Genomic DNA, 23458 nt, shown 5'->3' on the forward strand with positions numbered 1-23458 from the left:
GACAGGGCAAGCGCATCGTCGTGCTTTCGGTGTGTTTTTATCATCTTCCTTTATTTTACAAAACTGAAAAAAAGAAAACTTCTGCGAGAGTAACAAACTTTTGGCTTATGTGACTAGTTGTAATACTTAGTGGCAATACTAAATTAGTGCGATGTAGGTATGTACATTTGTTGTTTTACAGACCACGACATCCGTTCGCGAGGAAGCACGCGCGCGGATCTGTCGTCTCGACGGAGAGATTTTCTCCCTTTCTCTTTCTCTCCGTGTATCTTTCATCGTGGAGTGCGCGGCATAATTGTTTTCATTTAGTAGTTTACAAAACCTTGTCTTGAGCGTGTTTCGCGTCGCAAGATGCTCTTTCTCTCCTGAAAGTGTACGCGTCGAATGAAATAAAGGAAAATGCTTCGCTTAAGTTCGAAGAGCGCCGATAAAGATTAATAATAGAAGAGGAGGACAACGGCGATACGAGTCGCGAAAAGATTTCATCTCATCTCACATCTTCGTCCTCGTAATTTCTCCGTCCGGACACGCTCCGGATAATTATCCTAAAAGTGTCACTAAAAGAGTTATATATTTACAGAATGTTAAAAAGTGCATTACACGCGTGCGCGCATTGTCCATCTCTTGCCACGAGCGGATGAAAATTTTGACGTACATGGAGAATTACATGCGCTTATCGTTCGGCACATCATCAATTCCACTCGTTGATGCATCTCACACATACACACACAACTTTCTCTCACTCTCTTTCTCTCGTTCGCTTCTTACACGGGACAGCGAATAATTTAACTTACGGATTACATAGGTACGTAATAAACGTTAGACTACTTTTACGATAATGTTCATAGTCTCTCTCGTGGAAGACGCGGTATGGCAGGATTTTCTTTTTTGATTAGGAATAAATCCTTTTCTTTTTTCTTCGTTTTTTTCTCTTTTTTTTGTTGCTTTTCTTCAGTGCAGGCCGCGGTTTTGGCATTTCCCGTCGCGGAAAAAGGAACTTGGAACGTTCTCCCTCGTGGAGTTCCTCTCGTTAAATCTGTGTCACGAAAAGGAGTTATCGAATATGTTGCGTAACGCGCGAAGGCGTAACGCATGATATACCGAGCGGAAAACCAGGAAGGTCTGCCGCATAAATGCGGCGCGTTTTACCTGTTCAGGTTTCGCGTGAACGACGAGAAACGTTTGCAGCGATAGTGGTATGTTATATCTTGAGGAAATTTACAGTCTGTCACACGTACACATACAAAAGAGCAAGTTAGATCCCGAATGAGTATGAACCTTGAGGACTTTGCGAAGCGAGGAAGTACATAGCGTGAATGCGTGCGTACGTGTGTATGTCTATGTGTGACCGCGGTAGATTCGCGCATAAATCTGAATAATTAACGCGGGAAATTACAAGGACGAAAGCGTAGTGCGTTGCACGAGAATGTCCTGTCTGCGGCTTCTGTGCGCGGTTTCGTTGAGGAGATTCGTTGCGAGAACAATTGCTGTCGACGCGAAATAATCGTGCACAATGCGAACGCGGGGAGCTAATTAACGTGCATTTACGAGGTTAATTCACAACCGTGACTATGAGTCATTCCTCCGTCTTTTTGAATCGCGAATCTGGTTTCTCCTCTACATTGGCACGCGATGAATGTTCTCCCTTCGCTAAAGGAAGAAAAAATAATTAAGAAACGAGATATTCCTCAATTCTGCAACTATATAAGAGCTTTAAGGGAATGCTCGAGCAGAAACATGAGCAAAGTATTATTCCAGCCCCGATCATATGGGAAAAAAAAAACCAAAAAGACTGCAGCGCGCAAAAAAAAAAACACGATTTTCAATATCCCTCTCTCGGCGTCTCAAACATTTAATAGTTTCCAAATAATATCTTGATATTCTTCTATTAATATCATGCATATCTGTGTAAGAAGAATAGTGTATCGGCGAGAAGGACGATCGTGAAACGGACTCTTTGCAAAATTCGGTCGATCGGAGACGATCTAATTGGCGAGAAACGATTTTATCGAAGTGCACGATACGATCCATTCACCATCGCGTCGTCTCTTTCATTCTCGAACGGAGACGAACTTAATCCTACGTAAAATCGATATCCCCCGCGAAATTACCTAAAGCCACCGCCGCGTACATCCTATGAAAGAACTACTAACGTGCGTATACATCGTGAAGTATTGAAGTCTAAGAATTGGCGCTCTGCATGCAACAATTTCGTTAGCGGACAAGGAGCGTGACGTTGAATAGAACGGTTAGCCCGCGGCGAATTCGCATCTCGTTTTACGGAGCGACGGGTTCGACCGTCATCCCGACGACTCGCGAATTAATGTTGTTCCGATTTCCCGAGATTCCCTACAACTTTTGCGGCCGACGAAAATTGAAATGTGCAATGCACTTCTCTTGCTCTCTATGATTTTACACTCGATTGTCTTTCTGAGAAAAATGTTTGGTCTGGAATTTAAGTTGGCTCAGAACGGAAAGTGTCTCCAACGCAGAAGCATCGGGAATCAAATTCCTGTCAATTTTGCTCCAAATGTGAATCACGAAAATCATTGTAGGTTTATCGCGTATGTTGCACACGAAGAAAGAAAACTAGCTGAATTAACGTGTCAGTGACACAACAGAACTGCGCCTTAGCCGCAGACAACGGAATTTCTGGCGAAACGAATTCACTTCGCAAGAGCCAACCCACAATACAAATGTTTAAAATCAGGACATAAGACGTCTCTCGGACGTCGGAGTATAAGACATCTCTAAGACACTTTCAAGACGTCTCATGTCCCGATTTTATTTTAGATGTATTGTGTGGGAGGTATTCTATTTTCCTCAACCAAAACGTGTTCACTTGTGTCATTGTCACGTTAATTCAACTGTTTCCCCTATGCGTTAATAGAAGATTCCAAAACGCGCGATTGTCTGACAGTTCCTCGCCGGTGAAAGGCGGGAGGTGAAAATAACAGAATGTATTACGGGTCGAAGAATCGAGTGATCTATGTGCTGCCTAACACGTATTAGAGTTCGATTCAAGACCCTGTCGTCGTCTCCACATCGTGCGTCACGCGTCCTGCCTGAGCGAGGGGGATTCGACCAGCGCTAAGAAGTAATAAAGAAGGGAAAAAAGCCGTCGGAAATACGCGGCGATGACTAATTTTAAAGTAGTTAAAGTCTTCGATATCAGTCCACTGGAGTTCTCCGTGCACGTGTCAACGGACGATCCGCTCGCTGTGCACGTGGTGTTGTCTACTTCGCTGTCTAGTTGATACCGCAAGCGAAACGGCGGATCGAGACACCACACTGAGAAACAAAATACTGAAAAATTTATCTGTGGGATACAAAAGGTCCGTTTCCGTAAGGTGAAGTTTTATTTCTGCGAAGTTTGCTTCCGCGCGAGACGGAACTATCCCGCAAAGTAAATTCGCGAGTATCCTTTTCTCGGTGTGCTGTAGTCGGACTCCCCGGAACCGGCGGTCGCGATCCTCTGGTCGATCCAGTCTAGGGTTGTATCAGTCAGTCTAGTCTTGACTTTATTGGTCGGTCTAAGCGCGACTTTATCGTCGCTCTAGGCTGGATTTTGTTGGTCAGTCTGTTGGAGGCTCACCGGGGCGAACGAGGCTCGCCTCGATTCCGGAGAGCCGTGTATTCAGTGTGGTTTGCCATGACGAGGAAAATTCGGAACGAAACTCGTCGCCGAGTGCGACGATGATGGAGAAATATACATAAATTAGTCGGCTCTTTCTTGTACAATATGTGTCGGGGAGCGCGCAGCCTTGGGTGTACGTCTCATGCTCATCGTCATGGCGACGTTTGCATTCGTGTTTGCAGGATGATCTCGGGAATAATGAAGAAATCAGACAGGCCCGCTGAGAGCGGCGTCAACGTCACGCAATTCGCCGCAATTAATAGCGCCCGGCTTAAACTATCGTTTTAAATACTACGCGCGCTTAATTAACATACGCGGACAACCAACTAACCGATCTCCAAGTGCTATGCAGGCGACACGTGGCGCGGTAACAGGGATGACACGTCCTGGACGTCGTGAAGAATCTCTCTTTCTCTCTCAACCAATCAATCAATAAATATCTCTTAAATTACCATCTTACGGGTGAAAAAGGAGGGGCGCTCTTCCCGCCTTATACTTAAAGATAACATCGCGCTGCGGTTACACAGATTAGGTGCTTACGCAAGAAGCTTACGAATAGGTTTACAATAATAGTGTACGTCAAATACAGTGCGCGTACGCGCTTGCACTGTTAATATACATATATATTAATTAATGTTAATCCTGATTGGACCTCTCTCTCTCTCTCTCTCTCTCTCTCTCTCTCTCTCTCTCTTTCTATCTATCTCCGCGTCTCTCCCGAGAGACACCAGTAGTCGATTGGGAGTGATAATAAATTAATTCTCTAATCGTGAAGAGCTCCCTTTCCGTCGAAACGCTATTGAATCGTGAACAAATAGATTCGACCGTGCGGTCGAACGCGCACGCCTTCTTCCGACCACGGCACTATCATACATCCAGGAAGGAACGAATCAACGAGAGTACAGGGAAAATGTGCCCGCCGATTGCTCTTCTCTTGTTCTCCTCGGATCTCTCCCGCCGTCGTGTCTTCGATACGCGCACACGAAAAGCGCGATTTTCCGCCTTGTGTAGCATGCAGAATCAAAATGCCAATGCCTGGACACGTATCTAGGCTGAAGAAGAAGCTCGAGTGTATCAATTTCCGCTGAAACGATTCAGAAATTCCGACTGGAATTACCAGACTTCTGCTTGAGTTAATTAGAAATCTTGATGAATTCTTATAACTTCAATCGGCACTTCGCGGAATCGTTCGCGTATTTCATGCAGAAATTTGTTCAGCCACCTGACCAAACTCGTCTTTTCTGTCTAACTGGACATTCTTATAGTTTTTAAATACGAAAGTTTGAATCTTTAATATAGAATATGTATATCCTACGTTGAAAGTTGGAAAATTCGCACTCAAGGACCAAAACAGTAAGAACGTCCAGAGTTAGATACGAGCCCAGTATTGGTACTTTTGCCTCTCATACGAAGAAAAAATGGTTAGGTTAATCGAATGTCTGGTGCAATATGAACGGACCGGAAGTTCCGGTTGAAGTCATCAGAATTCTGTTCGAGTTAACAAGATTCTGGCTAACTAAACAGGACTTCTTCGGCTTGAAACGGGTTCTGGTTGACCAGAAATTTTATTTGTTCCTCAATCAGAGTCTTGTTTGACCTGAACAAAGAATTCTGGTGACTTCATCCGGAATTCTGTTTCGTTCATAGTTCATCAAACGTTTGATTAATTCGACCAAATATGTTTTTCTTCGGTCTACAAATGCGCATCGACCACTCAGCTGTTCAATAAATCATCTATTTCCCTAAATATCCTTATCGTCGGTATGTACAATGTGCAATGTGGATACGCGATAATAACAAGGAGAGCTCGGATATTCGTGCATATTCTTTTCTCTTGCTTTTATTACATTATCGTAGAAAATATATTTATATATATATATATATATGTATGTATGTATGTATGTATATAGGCGCCACAATGATACCGCTATGATTTCCTACGTTCACGTGTCAGACATCGAGAAACAGTTCAATAAATATTAAAGCGAGTCACGGAGAGCGCGTTTTGTTTTTCGACGCGCCGTTAGATTGGACACGCGGATTCCGCCGTCGTGGTGTGCGAGAATCGAGATGATTTATTTACACATTTTCCTTTCGTCACGTACAAGAATAAAATGCGGCGATACGATTGTGGCATGCGATTGCTTGCGATTGCGATTCTTGATATTTGGTTTCAACCGGTCAAACGAGAGGGTCCCCGCTAGAATAAATAGTTCGCGCTCTATTACTAGACTTCGACTAGTCGGTCGAATAATTTTACATGCTATCGCGGCGACACGGTTTCACGGGCGTGCCTGGACGAACGCGGATTCGTCCGGCACGAGGATGGCAACGGCCATGAGGAGAATTATTCCAAGAGAGTAGACGAGGAAAAGAAGAAGAAACACGGCAGGTGTACAGCACGAGCACGGAGAGAGAGTGAGAGAGAGAGAGAGAGGGAGAGAGAGAGAGGAAGTAAATTCTCAGTCTCTCATTTGGCGGTTATGCTTTGTCAATCGATCCGCCGATCACGAGAACGCGGTGATAATTCGCGACCTTGCTCGTTTATTCGAAGCTCGAGCGCGGCTGTCGGAAATAAGAAGGAATAGAAAAGAAGAGAAGAAAGAGAAAAGAATCGGGGGTGACGCATTTGCAGAGTGTGATTAATCGCATTCTCTACGAGACTGACTAGGCGCGAAGGATCGGTCTGTCCGCCTCCTCTCCGAGGCACAAACCATAGGCACAAAACGGAGGGACGTAACGAGCGTGCTGGTGAGGTGCGCTCTCTGACTCGACGCGAATCCTTGAGAAAACGTTGTCGATCGATCGCCTCGACGCGGGACACGACGCGATGAATCATATCGAACGCCGCGATCGACATTCCCATTCTCTCCCTCTCGTCCCGGTCCAGCCCCGTTAGATCCTTGTTTCTTCTTTCTGCCTCTCTTTCTTTCCTTTTTATTCGATGCGTCGCGGACAGGCGGACCCGGCCTTCGTAAATTCGGGGCATGATCGATCGATCGAGGCGCGCTGTGCCGCTGCAACTTTGCAACACGAAGCGGCAAAAGCCCGACGCAACGTCCCGAGATGATACGAAGGAACAAATCCGCGAGTGACGATCCCCAACGTGTCGCGGAGCCCTTGGATCTCGCCGATCGAGAAGATCATTGCGATCCCTTCTTCTTTTTGCTCTCTCTCTCTCTCTCTCTCCCCCCCCCCTTCTCTCTCCCTCGACACCGTCGATGTAAATGCAAATGCATACTTATAAAACGAAACTGCTGAGAAATGCATCCTTGAGGGAGGGGTTCATAAGTTGTGCAGCGAGTAACTTCGAACCTTCCTGATGAAATGAGGCGATTGTACTCTTTTGCGTTGTCATAAAAGCTTATTGCGCGTATTGTTTCGCGCAATTGTACAATCGCATAGAGATGCAATCGTTCCATCTCATGTCGGATAGGAATCCACGATTACTCATCGCACAATCCGACACAAGGCTGCTCAACAAGAGGAACCGCGATCACTTCTCTGATCAAGGCCGCCGCGCGACGAATTAATAGTATTTCCCTTGTGACTCACGCGCGGCGTCCTCTCCTAGAGAGAGAGCCAGTTGGCGGAAAACGTCCGACAATGGAAATCTCTCCTCTCCTCTTCTCTTCTCGGCAGTCCCAGTGCAAGCTAGGGACTCGCTTTATTCCTCGGCGAATCTAAGGAGGAGGCTCGATACGATCGCGTGCACCAAAAGACATCGTGACGTCGAGGAGAGAATGCTCATTATCGAATCTCGCTTTTCCTTCATTCTTCCCTTTTCTCGCGATAAAAGGGGACAGGAACACGATGCCAGTGATATTATCCTATTTCTAAGACCCTGATAATTATGTATTCATAGAGCGGGAGCTTCACGCGGGAGGGGTAAAGGGGATAAGCAGACGATACTGTATGTGAGGCGGTACGGCGCGCTTCCTCGCGGCAAAAGTGCATTAATCATCTCCTTATGTTGAAAGCGCGCGCGCGCGCAATAGTAAAATATAATCTCTAGTAGGAATAAATACTTAAACGTACATACGTCATATATTACTCTTACAGCGGCAGGATTGTATTACGTGCGTGGCGCATACACACAAAGAGAAGAGAAAAACGGAGCGGCGGAATCGACGAAACGTCGGCTCGGATGAACGAGACTCGTCCCCGTTGATGTCGGCAATCGACCAATTACGCGATCACTGTGACAAGTTGTCGATCGATTCAACGATCTGCCTGGGCAATTTCAGCCACGTACCCTCTTTCTCTCTCTTTCTTGCGAAATTTCTCGGAGTGGAATGTCTCAATCGGGACGAGTGAACGGTGGCTGGCAACAGGTCTGTTCGAACAACTTCTGCACTTCAGAATGAAACAAGTACATCTCCCTTCACCTTAACTTAATACGCTAGTTCGGAAGTTCTTCGAGAACGAACAGATCTGGTGCTCTCGGTCGAAGCGATCGTGAAAACACTGCCACTCGAGAGTGCCTGTGACTGCGCTCAGCAGAGGAGACCCCGCTTTGCAACTACTTCGTAAAACTCGCGAATTTGATTGATATATGCTCTTAGATTCAATCAAGATTAAGAGTGCACGCCAATCACATTAACGAATTTTGCAATAGTTCAGCTTTTCTGCTGAACGTTCAGCTTTCTCTGCAAGCTTAGGATGCTTTTCAACTGCGTGTGAGCGAATGTTCCAATCAATTAGAGCGAGACTGTTCTTACGACGGAGTGCCGTTAGATTCGCTCTTCAATTTCGCGTGAAGATACTCCGCGACTCGAGAGAACTCGCTCTGTATGAGTGAAGAATCACTCGGATTCGAGTGGAGCTCGGTGCTCGCTCCACTGGAATTTCGCTCCAAGATATCTCAAGAGCATCGCCGCGTAATTTCTTGCGATGGACAGGGTGAGGATCGTTGGGACGTCAATTCTACTCGTTTTCAGCCGCTTTTCCTTCTCGATATGCGCCACACACACTGTTAAAATTAACATTACTTAAGTGTTTAAAGTAGCTCTCGGCGTACATGCACGAGAAGTCGCGCCGCAATCGAAAACGGAGCGATCTCTCATCGGGAAACAATATCTCAGGACAGTTTTCTTGTTTCCTTCTCCTGTTCTTCTCAAAACTTCATGTCTCTGCCTAAGGCGATCGTCTTGGACTTCGCTTTAACGCGATCGTCGCTTCCACTTCGCGTCCGCGATTCTCCTTCATCGCGCCCGGTGCGTGTATGTTACATAAATACGCATAAATAATTGCCTTACATCGGGACACTAGCGAGCGATTGTTATCGTTACCTAAAGGATGCTCGAAACGCGCCGTACCGTCGTCTGGGTGGTGCGACTGTGAAGAAATTGAGACAGAATCTCGATACATGCGTTGAAACGCGTGTCTCGGCTAACTTACACTCTAAGCGAGCCCCTCTCTTTCAAGACCCCGTCATCAAGCCGTTATTACCGTTATCTGCTATGATCGTAATGGTAAAAATTATCGTAGCGAGAATGCTAATTGTATTGCTAATCGTATTGTAATGAACGCTCGCGTGGTCGACCAGCGCAGCTTCCACCTCCCCTTCTTCCTCGCCCTTTCTCGTCCATCAACGAGCGCCGGCGAAATTGCGGCGCACCAGAAAATATATACACGAACGGGTGTGTGCAAATGTATGTACATGGTAGTACTCGGTGTACAAATGCAAATGGTGAGCGTGCAAATAAAACGGCCGCGGGAATATTAATGCAATTTTCAATCGCGGCAAGAAGCTTGCCGCACATTCGCGAATAAAATTACGCCCGACTGCGCGACATCACGCGGTGTTGTTCAATTAACCGTATCGTCCGAGAAGTATCGAGAAATATCTAACTCGATACACTGGTCGTTGGAAATGTACGGCGATTTTTGCCTCAATGAGATTTGTCGCGAGATGATATCCGCGATACTGAATATGTTAATCGAATTGTATCAATTAATTGTCTCGTAAAGCATAGTCGTATAAATAATCTTATCTTTACGAAAAGTTACACACACATACACACACACGTGCCGGATTATAAGCAATATTTATACACTCGCCAAGTACACATACACCGTTTATGCCGGGTTATGAACGTGCACCTCGAACTTTGTAAAATAGGAGAAGAATACGCGGCCCTTCCCTGTATGCACATTTTCCAACCCTCAACTTGCCTACTGACATAGAAACGCTCGTTACACATACGTGTTTGCTTTGTTTTCGATAATAGTATACGCCGAAGAATCAGAGTGCTGAACAAGCGAAGAAGAGCTACGAGAAGAGCTAAAATCGTACTCTATGTTACATATATTACATGCGCGCTTTTGTTTCTACATAGGTCGTGTCCTTCTACGAGCCGCGCTGATTGTCGCACACGGACAAAGAGATTCAGCTGATATTGTTCTTTATTTCTTTTTTCCCGCGTGCGAGATCGAGTCGAGTCGCGGAGATTCCCCGTGCTTGCTCGCGGAAGCCGTATTTCCGGAATTTCCAGAGTCCAGGAAGGACTCGAGTCGCTTCGATGGGACGTGACGCAATTAAGCCGGCCGTGATCACTAATTACTGTGCAGCTGGTCTCACGGTTCATTACTGCGTCCGGTAGGACGATGGGACCGCGAAGCAGTCGGAAAAACGACCCGCACTCGATCCGGGAAATCTATATTCGCGTTGCCCCAAACTTTCCCGACAGAACAAAACGCACGTTTGATAAACTTTCGTATGATACAATAATCCCGCAACGCGGGTAGGATATATCGTAAAAAATTCGCTGTTACACTTTCTTCCTTTCTTTCGTCGTAAGCACTTCTCGGTTGTCTCCTGTACAGGTGACACGTAATCTCTGAAGCCTCAGCAGAGGCTCGAAAACATCCTGTCGGGGACTGGAACGAGTCTCGAGAGCTTCTCGAAGACGGTGTTTGCGTTGCGACCGGGAAAAGGATTCTTCTTACGGCTCCACGCGATGCAAATACAAATATATCGCCGGCTTCTTCGCGAATATCGATCGCGACAAATTTTTCTGTCACGTAACCACGACGGAGAACAGTACGAGAGAAGGATGCACGAATTGTTTACACGAACAAATCGGTATCGTCGAAGGATCGTTATCAGGATTTGAGTGGAACCGATGCAAGTTATACGTTTCGTTGTCGCGAGTGCAAGTGAAAACGTCTCTCGACGCGTTGCGAGACTCGCTCCAGGGATCTCGATCATAATATACATATTGCGTCTCATTAATTAGCTACTTTGTCTTGTCACACTACCTACCGATTGTTTACTGTCGTCCAATTCCGCATCTGCAAAATCCGAGGCTGAACGTTAGAATCGAATTCCGTGACGTGCAATAGTAAACCTAAACGTGACCCGGCCGGGCCCCCTAATTCACGCACCCGCCGTAATCTCACCCGCCTACCTACCTACCTATCTACCTACTACCTACCCTATCTATCTACCCATCACGCTAATTCTATCGGTAGAGACGTGGATCGTGGATTGTAGACACGCTTATTGCAATTACTACCTAGGAGGTATCCGCGCGAGGAAGAGACTTGTGACTTCATTATTTACATGCGAGGGCGAAGTGTGTCTATCTGTCTTTTCTTTCTTTCCTCAAACTCTCGATAAATTATCGGTGATTACACAGGACTGTGTGTTTATGTATGTGTTTGTATGTACGCGGTAATATTGCATCCAGTTCTATCAACTATTATCTTACGTGTAAATGACCGGCGTTATTTCGAGTAACTATGTACAACCTTGAGATTACGCTGCGGCGTCTCGCGCGCGCGTTGCAGACGCGCGACGCGACAAGGAACTCTGGTTTGTAGAAATCGTTCTGCGGCTGTGCGCCTTGAGAGTCGGTCCCGAAGCAGCATTCCACGGACCTGAGACAACTGAGGAGACGCGGCGATGCAGCGGAGGAGGTCGCGAGCTCGCGCAATTTCAATGAGAAAAAAATCAGGTGCTGCTCCGACGCATCGTAAAGCGAGGGAAAGCCATTGTCGCGAGGCCTCGGCGGCTTCGCTGAGGCACATCGTCGTAACAGCGCCCGGGAACAGCTGCTTAGAGATAAAAGTATGCCCGTACAGAGGACAGCGGAGAAAGTAACCCTCGGAAGGAATGGATAGTCGGCGAACGTTCGCATGGCAGAAGGGCTCGAGAGAGCCCTGGGCGCGGCGTTCGAAGGAAAGAAACACGAGTCTGTGGTTCGTGATAACAATTATTGCTTGAAACTCGCCTCAAGTGAGATCCTTGGTGAAATTTACAAACAGAATCTGAGTTTTACAATTGCGTGATGAAATGTCTGCAATCGCAAAATTGTAACGGAATTGAATACGACTGTTTCAAGTGCAAAGCAAGAGCAAATAATAGTTTTATAGTAATCAGTGCACAATAATTGTGTGCTGTATAAAATATTTAACGATAATTAGACATCAGTTTTGGCGATCTTCTTCTGTGCTTGCACGACGCAAGCAATCGCAGTTCTGCTGAAAAACTCACGTTTAACTTTAAATTCATATCTCACTCGAGGCAAGTTGCAGGTAACGACTATCGATACAGACTGAAGAAGCGGCGGGGCTTCTTTCGCTTGAGAGTGGGAACACTATAGACGTGTCTAATTGTTTTCCGATGGTTTAGGTTCCGTTTGCGAATACCATTGTTCATCTCTTTCCCGTTCGCGCCGGCGACGAGGTCGCGCGCGCGCGGTGTCGGTCTCACCCCGGCATCGTTCTCCGTCATCGAGGTCTGGTTACGTTTGGTCCGCGACGAGATAGAAGGACAAGAAAAAAGCACACGTGAGCGCGTGCCGGCAAACGAGCGAGCAAATAAATGAACGAACGAACGAACGAACGAACGAATGAATGAATGAATGAGCGAGCGAGCGAGCGGGCGACTTGGTAACATCATCTCTCTCTCTCACGTAACCTGCGTCCAACGGTTTCGTCGGACCACTCGCTTAATTGCCCTGAGTATTGTTTGTACACATTTAATATCTACAGGTCCTTCCGCGGAGTTTGTGACCAAAGAGGGCTTTCTTTCTCTCTCTCTCTCTCTCTCTCTCTCTCTCTCTCTCTCTCTCTCTCTCTCTCGCAGGCGTAGCACGAATAAAAGCTTAAGAGGAGCTTCTCTCGCGCTCAATAATGCACTAACTAATCTCATCGATCGAGCGGAACGTCTTCTAAGTTTGGTACGTTACCAAAGTGCTGGAAGCCGTTCTTGAAGATCCGCCCGCGACTGGTACCGGCCTTCATCTGGTCGAGCAACGTGACGTTGTCCTCAAAGTCCTTAACCCAGCGGGCGGTTTCGTTGCCCCAGTGAAATCGTATCGGCGCGGCGTGATGGTAGACCTTCTTTATCCCGAGGCTGCGTATCTCGATACCCTCGTCCGAATGATAGAAGGACTTCTCGCAAAAGTCCTGGCCGAGGAACGGCTCCAGCTCGGAGACGATCTCCATGAAAGTCGGCCGATCGCTCGGCCGCCACTTGAAGCACTTCTCCATGATCTTCTGTATGTTCTCGGGACAGTTGCGCGGTACGTTCAGCACGCCCTTGTGCAGCACGTAGTTCAGCACCTCCTCGTTTGAGAAGCCCTGGTATGGGATCTCGGCGAGGGTGAGTATTTCGTAGAGCACCACGCCGAACGACCACACATCCGAGTCGGACGTGAACACACCGTCGGAGAGGTTCTCCGGCGCCATCCACCGGATAGGCAGCAGACCCTTCTTGCCGATCTTGTAGTAATCGGTCTCGTAGATGTCCCTTGCCATGCCGAAGTCGCCGATCTTGCATACGAGATCCTTGGAGACCATGCAGTTGCGCGCTGCGAGATCGCGATGCACAAACTTCTTCGATTCCAGATAAGCCATACCGTCAGCGATTTCCGCTGCCATGCGCATTATCCGTGACGCATTCGGCACCATTTCCGAGTCGCGTATGCCCCGCAGATATGTCTTCAGGTCACCCTTCTCCATCAACTCCATAATGACGAACGGCGGGTTACCAATGGAGACGACGCCTAACAGCTTGATTATGTGGAACGTCGAGAAGTTCTTCATCACCGAGGCCTCGTTCAAGAATTCATTCTTCTCCCGTTGACTGGCGCTCTCAGAGATTGTCTTGATCGCCACTTGCGTGCCGTTCAGACAACCGCGGTATACCATGCCAAAATTGCCGAGACCAAGCTCCTCCAAGATCTCCACGTTCTCCCGTGGCACTTCCCAGCTGTCGACGATGTATTTGGTCTCGATATAATCCGGATTCACGCTTGCGATCAGTCGCTCTTGCTTCCGTCGTTTCTGTTGATTTCTCACGAAGAAGAAGAGTGTTAACAAGCCGATGAGCAGTATGCTGCCGATTAGCAGTGTCGTCAGCAACATCCGATTGTTGTCCGACAGGCCGACGGAGAAAACGACCACGGCGGTGAAGGTGCCGTCACCCGCTAACGACGTCGAGCGCATTCTCAAGCTGTACTTGCCCGGACTGAGGTTTCTGATGTAGTGACTGTTGTATCTGCCCTCCTGGCGACGGCCCATCGTGTATGGTATGCACTCGGTGCTTTTCTTGGCGTCTTTCACATCCAGATTCGTGTATTCGATGGTGTACGAGGCGGTGAACGCGTTCGGATCCTTCACCGACTCCCAAATCACCTCGACTATCGTTTCATTGGTCACGTGAACCTTCACGTCTTTGATATCATCCGCATCATGTCGTCTCTTTGTCCTGGTGTTCGTGTACTGTATGGACGAGCACAGCGGAACGTTATCTACCTTCACACCGCACGCAGCGATCGTGATGGTGTACAGAGAATAATGGCGTAATTTAGTCAAGAGGTACGAATTGTTCTGGGCGGTGACATTGTACACGAACACTTTGGTGTTTTGATGATTGATCGCGACACTGTTACCCGAGACAATCGCAGAATCTGTTTTCCGCATCTCTTGCAACGGCGTCAACGAGAGATTGTTCGTCAGCTCGTAGAATCTGTTTTCGGAGTTGTAGTTGTTGAACACACAATAATCCTTCCAGCCCGGCGAGAGGTGACTGATGGTCATATTGCCGTGGCAGAATATTTCAAAATGCTTGGAGGAGGTCGTGGTCTTCGTGTTCGCGTCCTTGGAGCAGCAGGAAGCGGGATTCCGAGGCGGTGTCTTCACCGTCACCTCTTCCTGCACTTGCACCTCCTCCTCGACTTCGTTCACCAACGTGTCGTTGCAATAGTCACGCGACGCGAGCAGCTCTTCGTCGTCCAGCTGAATTTCACCGGAGATCATGTAGTAACCGATCGGGCCGTTCGTATAGATTGGCGGGCCCCACTTCAGCAAGATCTCGTTGTCGCTGATCGCATTGGATATCACGTTCGTCGGTACCGACGGTATCGCACTCTTCGTGCGGAAGAAGATGATCTCCGACTGTCCTACCGGGCTGACGAACGCTTTCTCGTTCCTCGCGGTGAACGTCTTCACGTACGCGGCATACTTGGTGTATGGCTTCAAGTTCGCAATGTGCTTCGAGACGGTTGAATTCCAGCTCGGTATATCGACATCGACGACCTGCCACGTATTATTACCGCAGGCTGTCCCCTCATACGTGATGTTCTTGTTCTCGGTCTCTATGTAGCTCAGAAGATAGCTGAGAAGCTTCTGTCCCTCCTGCACCTTGTAGCTGTCCCAAGTGAGGACCACATGATCGGCGGCCTCGTTCTTCACCGTGATGTTTATGTTGACGACGTTGCAGGCGACTTTGTAGCCGTTCGACTCCGGTTGCACCTCGAGATTTGTGAAGTTGGTGATGTTCACCATTTTGCCAAGCTGTTCGATCTTTGAGAGACAAAGCTTTGGATTGTAGTGGAAGAACAGCCTGCCGTTTTCTATCTTGATTTTCTGCGTCAGCGGGAAGAGCGCTGAGAGATTTGGATTGTCCAAGATCACCAAACTGCCGTTGTTGATGTCCAGGTTGTCGCCTTTGATCACCTTGAGCTTCTTGAAGAAGTTCAGCGACGTGATCGGAAAGGAGTGCGTCACCTTCAAGTACGCGGTGATCTCCTCGATCTGGCCGAACGCGTCCGCCAGTTCGTTCATTATATTCGGATTGCCGTTTCTAATTTGGAACTCGAGAGGTCCTCTCACCACCGTGATACCGCGAAAGCTCTGGGCGTCCGAGATGTGACGTATGATGGCACCGTTGCTGATTTTACGGCACCGACCTTTGCACATCCGGCAGATTGTCGCCTGCGAACAAGCACAAGAGAAAGTCACACAAGAGAGGTTCCACGAATGTGCAACGGGAGAATCCCGTTAATTATTAAACGCGCGAACGACGAAGGTTACCCGTACATTTTTCTCATCGGTGTCATCCTCAAACCCATCCGGACACTGAGTGACGCAGGAACCGTTGAAAGGTCGCCACGTGTGAGTGCTGCTATCCGTTTTATGAAGTCTTTTCATACGATTCATTTTCTGGCATTCGTCCTGCGTGATGCATCGTCTCGAGAGATATGCGTATCTACCAACCGAAAACGATGATTGTCGCGCGGGGCGTGAGAACATTGTGAGAAAGGAAGAGAGAAGCGTTTCTCAGGATATACTTACGGTGCGTAATTTCAACTCGAGGCGACTCGAGAAATTTATCGCAATTATATTATTCGCGTGTTATATTCGCGACACGCGAACAAGAGGAGATATAACACTTCTCTTCCCATTGCTTTATCGGCGCGCAAACTTAGTTTATCCGCCGATATCGTGCACTATCGAATCACTTACAGATTCGGCGGGCAGTTCTCGACGCATTTCCCCTCGTGCCGATAATGCTTGCACACGTAACAGTCGCTCTCGGTCGGTCCGTAACACTCCCCTAAGCACTGCGGGTGACATTTCGGTCTCGCTATCTTCTGACAGTGCTGGGCAGTCCAGCAATAACCACCGGGACACTGCGAGCATCCTATCGAGACACATTTCGAGAATATTGTTAGCAGAAGATTTCGATTTTGCCACGATTCTGTTCCATTCTTCGTGGTTTTCAAAGAAAATAAGGAAATATCGTGGATAATGATATTCTCTATATAATGGATATTCTTACAAAAGCATATTCAACATTCGATGTCAATAGTGTGTGTGCGTGTTTGTATTACCTTTCGTGTGCGGGCAATTCTGCTCGTTTCTGTTGTCCTTGATAAAATTCTCGCCAGCCGGCACAATCAGACTCCAATTTAAGGTGTTCGTGAAGCAGAGCGCGGGATTCTTCTCGATGCGTACGCCGCCCCGGGAGATCTTTGTCAGATTGATGAGGCCGATCTGGAGGGGAGAGAAAGGGAGAGAGAAAATTTCGCGCGGAGGATTAGCCGCGGAATCGCGAGTCAAAGGTCGAACGGCCGCTTAATTTGATTGACTGATTAACGTCACTTGACCCCGGCGTTTAACCGAGTTCCACGTGCAGATTGGGCCGTACCTTCGGGCCAGACGACCGCGGGCGCGCTTGACTTGGCGTGGGAATAAACGATCACGATACCGATCGTGCACGTGACGATCGTCACGCACGTGCGACTGAAAAGATCCTTTCTAACATATTCTACTTTCTTTTTATCGGCAGATACCGTTATCCGTACGTGTTGATATTTAATTCAACCAACTCGCGGCCGATCGCGAGCGAACGCGACTCGTAATTATTCTACCGCCGAGATCTTTTACGACTTCCCCTTTTTTCTCTTTCTCATTTTCATTCAAGCATGAATGTAAACTTTCGGGCTCGTTTCAGCCACGTAGATTGGAATTAGCGTCTTTGAGATTTCGTTACTTCTGCCTCGACGAAGAGAAGTTCAAAGCGCAGCAAAAGGGGAAGAAACGCGTTAAAGTGATATTCTTACCTCCTGCAAGCTCGTCAACTCGTATATCATGAAGGCGTAGTCCGTGAGGAGTATGTTGCCCCTGATGACTTCCAGGTTCGGAAAGAGCTTGCTGAGACTCTTGAGACCATCCACGCGATACAGGAGCAGATAGCCGGTGATCTCACGCAGCTTCGGAAAGCTGATGTTCTCGAAGTCCGCCTCGGTATTGTTCTCGATCAGCACGATCTGTAGGAAGCCCTCGATCACGCGGCAGTTCCTCAGTACCGTAAAGTGATTCACGTTGTTCCTGACGTCTATACTCTGGCAAATACCCTCCCCGGTAGTCACGTTCTTGAGTGTCTCTCCCTTCTCCCGCGTCTCCTCGCTTGACTTGGCGTGCGACTTGGGCAGATTTGACGACTGACTAGACTGCTGATTGTTCTTGGACCCGACCTCCGTGGATCTGACACAGTCGAATGGAATTTCATTCATTTCTGTGTCGCATTGAGAATCTATATTCTGTATTCGTAGAACGTCAACTATTCTCGCGTATTCGCCAGAAATCTCACCGGGAGAAATCTCTCTTTTTTTATTCGTTTCCCCGACAATTTCAATATAATTTTTTAAAACCGGGATTAATTAAAACCGATATTTAAAAAAAGAGCATACATATGCATGTACATCTGTCGCGTAGAGAGGAGTCAGGTGCGAGCGCGCGCGTATTTTGCAACATGAAAAGGATTAATTTCAATTAAACACAATGCTCTCTGTGCACAATACCGCGAATTCGCTCGGTGGAGTTAATTTAGCGATAACATTAGAGATCTAAAAGTCGCTAACGACCCCAATTAAGATCAAAGGGAATTCCGATCGCGGCAACGCGTGGTTAAAGTCGCCGTCCCGCTCGATGGCATTCGTAATACAATTCGAGGGGGGACTAATTAGCGAAAATAAAATCACTCGATGTCTGTTGGATTTAAATAAACGCCGGGTCGCACGGCCGAGTCGAAGAACTCATCAAAAGCTCGAGTTCCTCGAGAGGAAGCAATCTTCTCTCGGCGAACTTCCACGCGTGCTGCGCCTCGTTCTTTCGTGGAAAAAGACTTTCCTCTCATCTATTACCGCGGATTCCTCTCCAATTACGAAAGAACTCGAATGTGTATGTGTATATATAAAAAAAAAAGAAAGAAAGAGAGAGAGTGAACGTACCTGGAGTTATCGATCGCCCTGTTGTTTCTATAAGCCAGCTTGTCTGGGAGTTCCAAGTAGAAGTCGTTGGCGGCTGGCGAACCCCGATCGTAGTATAACTCCTCGGAGTTCTCCTCCTCCTCCTCCTCCTCCTCCCTCGTCCTGTCCGCGTAATCGGGCTCGTACTTGCCCTTGGCGCTTTTATCCCGGTGTTTCGTGGTCGTTTTCGGCCACCGTCTCTCCTGGCAGAGCGCCAGGCCCGCCACCGAGACGCACAGCAGAACGATCAGCAGCGACTTTCTCATCCTCATCTCCTTGTCTCATTGAACACCGGGCTGCTGGATTCTCCCGTTGAACGCTCCCGATTCTTATCCCCACGTGCCTATCCCCGACTACCACTTTCGCCGTTTCGTCTGCTTTGATTGATCGACAATTGAACACGATCGACCCCGATGAACTCTCTTTCTCTCTCTCTCTCTCTCTTCCACTTCTCCTGCCGCTCTTGCCGCCCACGCGCAGAGTCGGTCGCTCGGTCAATTACTTCAAACGCCTCTTGGAGATGTTCTTCTCGAAGACGCGACAGCGTTTAGAGGCCTGCACGATCAGCAGCTCCACGAGACCCTCGATTGGCAGCAGCGCGAAGTATCTTCTTCAAAGCAGCCCCTCCTCGAGAACAAGGTGTTTTCGGTCCTTCATAATGTCGACGCCGCGCCGTAATCACCTGGAGAACAGAAAAGGTCGCAAATCGCCGTGAATAAGCGCGAACACAGCTGCGGAACGCGCTCCTCTCTCGATCTCTCCCTTGGTCGCGAATTAATCACGAGAACGCATTCTCTCGCCTGCACGAATCGCTTCTTCTCCCGAAGAGAAGTAGAAAAGTGCACCAGGTTAAGAGAAATGCGTGCACTTCACGTGCGTGCCGCGGTATTCAATTTAATTAAGTAAATTTACATAGCGCACACGCGCGAAAAGAGTGAGACGCTCAAGTGTGTATGTTAATTAAGACACGCATGAAAACGCATCGGCGACAACGGTTCTAAACTAGTTTGCAAATTAATATGGCAACGTCAAACGTGAGCCTCGACAGGGGGAGCAGCCGATAATAATTCTCCCTGACCGTTTCGCCGCGACGGCACGTCGAGAGGAGGAAGAGAGACAAGGAGGAGAGGTTCGCGCGCCAACGGCTCTCTCGAAACATCGCGCGCCGCCCTCGTAAACGACCGGCCGTCGTTAAGTTCGATAAAAAGCAGCTTCGTAAAAGATGTCGTAAAATCCGCTATCACATCGCGACACGGCGCATCACCTTCCACATAAACCGTAGAGGAATCGCTATTTCAGCCTGCTCGATGACGTACTTCCGCGGCGACCCGCTCCTAGAGCCCGTATTCGTTCGTTCCTCGATTTCCCCGCGGCACGCTGCGCTGATTTCCTCGAGGAAAAGCCGCGAGCACGTGGGCGTATCGAGCCCACGGAGAATTGTTTGTACGTTTTTCCTTACTCCGCCCTCGGTCGTATCACAGTCATGAGGAGGAACTCTGCTCGCGTCTAGAGCTCTCGTTCCGCAGCGTCGTCGTGCTTCGCACTCTGTTTCGCTCATCTTCTATTATTAACGTCTCGAAATTTTACGCGGTTGTTCAGAGAACGATGGGGACCCTCCTCCCTTCTGCTCGGGGCGACGTGCTCTACTTGCACACGTGCCTTGGGAACTCTTGCGTCAGACATCCTGTATATCGACGTCTCCCAAGAATCGAGGTATCTACCTACGTACCAACTAACCGAGCCCATTACCCACCCACTCAGTACACCGCCTTCAGCCATCTCGGCGGCTGTCCCGACGCGTGACATCGCGGGAACCTAGAAATCGCAATCTAGCCTCCCGCTTGTCAGCGGAGTTTTGACAGCTGCCGTTCATTATTCATGGTTCGACGTTTTTACGCGATACATACGTATCCCAGCAGCCGCTGTCGCTCGCGTTTCGCGTTTCACTGGGGAACACACGGCGGCGGAGCAGTGATTTACGCATGGACATGTGAAAAGAGAAAGAGAGAGGAAAAAGGAGAACAAAAATTGAGAGCCGCGGAGATCGATTGGCGCGAGATTGGCGTAAATTATCTGTCGTTTCCTGGACGTCGTAATCCCGGCGACACGCGGCTAGGCAAGATATCAGTGCGAATTCTCTCCTTTAATTCTGCGCGAGCTTCCTCACCACCACCGAAGATAACCGTCCGACGTGTCTCTCTCTCTCTCTCTCTCTCTCTCTCTCTCTCTCTCTCTCTTCTTCGACCGCTTAGTCGGTCGTGCGCGGTGCAAATATCTTAATTCGTCGTATAAATATCGCGATAACGATCGAAAGGATGGAGGACGGATGGGGAAGACGCAGCTGGGGGAGGGAGGGGAAAGGAAGGAGATTCCGCGCCGGCATCTCGTCGCGTCGTGGCTCGCCGATTAAAGACCGGATACGTGCACGATACAACACGAGAACTTCGTAATGTCCCGCGATAAGCCCGCGCTCGAGAAGCGGAAGAATGTTAAAGCCTGTAAGCTCATTTTTCCTCAGTAGTTCTCCACGCGGTCCGGAATTAAAGGGCTTATATCCAGACTTCATTCCGCCACTTCATCTTCTTAAAAAATGTAGATTGCAAAAACACGAGGCGGGGGAGGGCTCGTTAATGAGTTTACGTTGTGTGTGTATGTGTAAACAAAAGCTCGTAGCAAATAATACAAAGTTACTACAGATTGTCTTTCATCTGTTTGTGTAGAGAGTCGTTAGCAAATCGGCTTGTACATACACGTATTGTTGAATGAAGTTGCTTTGAGTTGTCAAAATTGAAAGCTACTGCTGACGTATATGCGCAATAATTAATCAAGAGAGCATTATTTGGAGAAGTGATTCTTGTACATTTACAATGCGCACATACGCGTCAGCAGTGGTCTCCGAGATTCTGGTAACTTAAAGCGCTGCATCTTCGTTTGATAAAAAGTGTGGGAACCGATTGCAACCGATCGGACTCAATATGCAACATTGCGACTGCTGCAGCACTTCTTCTTCTGAGCGCGCTTCAATCAACGCGTGGACGTGTGCCGTGTTGTAAATCGTGTTCGATAGCGACAATTAAAAGCTACTTTACTCTCGTTACATAAATCAACGTCGAAATCGGCACGCTCTCGCTCCGACTTCACATGACTTCTTCTCTCGGATCGCGGCTCTCTCGGCGGCAACGGAGTGTCGGGGGTCCCAAACATCGTTGGGATCGTGCGCTTCCTTTTTTCGGTGATCTTCGGCCGGGACCACGAGCGGCGAGCGGATGAAGTTGGATGTTGTTTTTGCCAGACGATGGAATTCCACACCGCGTAGCAAAATAGACAATTTGCCGTTGTCGTCGTCGGCCCGGCCGGCGGTCCCACAGATCCGAGACAGGTATCGGGACGGAAGATGAATGGACGTGCCGAACTTCGCCACAATGTGTCGTGCCGCGCGATAGATCGGATGTTTCGGTGTAGTCGGTCCCGGTGGCGAAGTTGAAAGAAGTCGACTTTTTAGGCGCCGGAGGGAGTGACGGATGCGACCGGATTCGCCGGGAGTGTGACATGCGAATACCCCCGAAGTGGTTTAAGACGTCGGAAGAATGTTTGCGGGCCGTCGCGCGCCTCGCGCGAACATCCGTGGTGTGCATGCGTGCGTGCATCCCGTCCCGTTTCAGGGTAGACTCTCTCTCGTGCAGAGTATCGATATCGAATTAGCGAAGGTATCGGCGATACCTGGTCTTTTTTTGCGCAGCTCACCGTAGTCGGTGCGCGCGCGCAATTTTATATTCAGAGAGAACGAATTGTTGTCTCGATTTCTGCGTTTTTGTCGCGTCGTTGATCGAATCTCTCTCTCTCTCTCTCTCTCTCTCTCTCGTGCGCGCGCTTTATTCGTTGGCGAACGCCGCTCCACATTGTTGCAGGGAAAATATCACTGCAAATATCGCGGACAGGGTTTCGCAAATATCAACAACCCGGGCTACATCGACAATGCAGCGTGTTTAACGTGCACGCCAACACGGTTGATGGGCAAACGCGCGCCGCCGAAGTGAGACTGTTAGCGGGAGAATGACGGGCGAGAAAATACCAATAACTGGAAGGTAACTGTGACTGACTTACGATGGTGGTATTGGCGATCGCGCGATAAGATCGACTTCAACGCCGTTCGCATTTTCGATGATAAATAACGGCAACTTTTTGCTGCGATACTCTCTCGCGCTCAGTCCCATTATGCGGCGTCGTCCTTTGTCGCTCCTTTTCTCTCTCTCCCCCTCTTTCCCCCGCATTTTTGCTCGCTCATTTCCCCTTCTCCCTTACCCTGTTCAACTTTGTTTCCTTCTCTCTTTCTCTCTTTCCTCCCCTCCCCTCTCTTTCTATTCCTCTTTCATCCCCTCCTTTGCAGCTTCTGCCCTGTCTGCCTGTAATCTCGATTTTTCGCTCGGCAGCCGCCAACGCTCTCCTTTTCTTTATCCCACGGAGGACCTCCGGGCTATTCCCTCTATCCCACTTTTTCTGCAAGCTCAGATATGGCGCATCGATTAATAATGGGCCTGCTTACAGTGTTGCAGCGGTTTCGACGCGGGTCGTTTTATTCGTGCCATCGTTATTACTATGTTGCAGCCACCACCAGCTCATGGCGCGCGCGCGCGCGAAACCAGTTTTGATCCTGGCTCTATGGTGAGTTATATTCAACGTCTACTCGCCCGTGAATATAACGCGCTAACATTTCCACGAGCACGCGCGCGCGCGCTGGCAGTGCGCTCTCACCGACGATACCTCCCCCCCCCCC

The 23458-nt window shown here is 48.5% G+C and overlaps 1 protein-coding gene across 5 annotated transcripts in view; it reads right to left on the reverse strand.

Annotated features, from left to right (window-relative positions):
* Positions 1 to 30: 30 nt before the first annotated feature.
* The window catches only part of LOC116850823 (insulin-like receptor), a 79597-nt gene continuing 56169 nt past the window's right edge, over positions 31 to 23458 (reverse strand). For 4 of the 5 annotated variants that reach the window (XM_032829549.1, XM_032829541.1, XM_032829557.1 and 1 more), the window contains exons 3-8: positions 18667 to 19366; positions 17497 to 17920; positions 16765 to 16927; positions 16397 to 16574; positions 15971 to 16139; positions 31 to 15865 (exon numbers count right to left, since the gene is read on the reverse strand). In XM_032829549.1, the coding sequence (XP_032685440.1) occupies positions 12794 to 15865; positions 15971 to 16139; positions 16397 to 16574; positions 16765 to 16927; positions 17497 to 17920; positions 18667 to 18956 (4296 nt within the window). In that variant the 5' untranslated portion in view covers positions 18957 to 19366 and the 3' untranslated portion in view covers positions 31 to 12793. The remainder of the gene's footprint in view (positions 15866 to 15970; positions 16140 to 16396; positions 16575 to 16764; positions 16928 to 17496; positions 17921 to 18666; positions 19367 to 23458) is intronic. The other variant, XR_004379451.1, reaches the window with a different exon arrangement.

Source organism: Odontomachus brunneus, unplaced genomic scaffold (assembly GCF_010583005.1).
Source record: "Odontomachus brunneus isolate Ranch 3 - 2012 unplaced genomic scaffold, Obru_v1 Obru_scaffold_006, whole genome shotgun sequence".
NCBI classification, from domain to species: Eukaryota; Metazoa; Arthropoda; class Insecta; order Hymenoptera; family Formicidae; genus Odontomachus; species Odontomachus brunneus.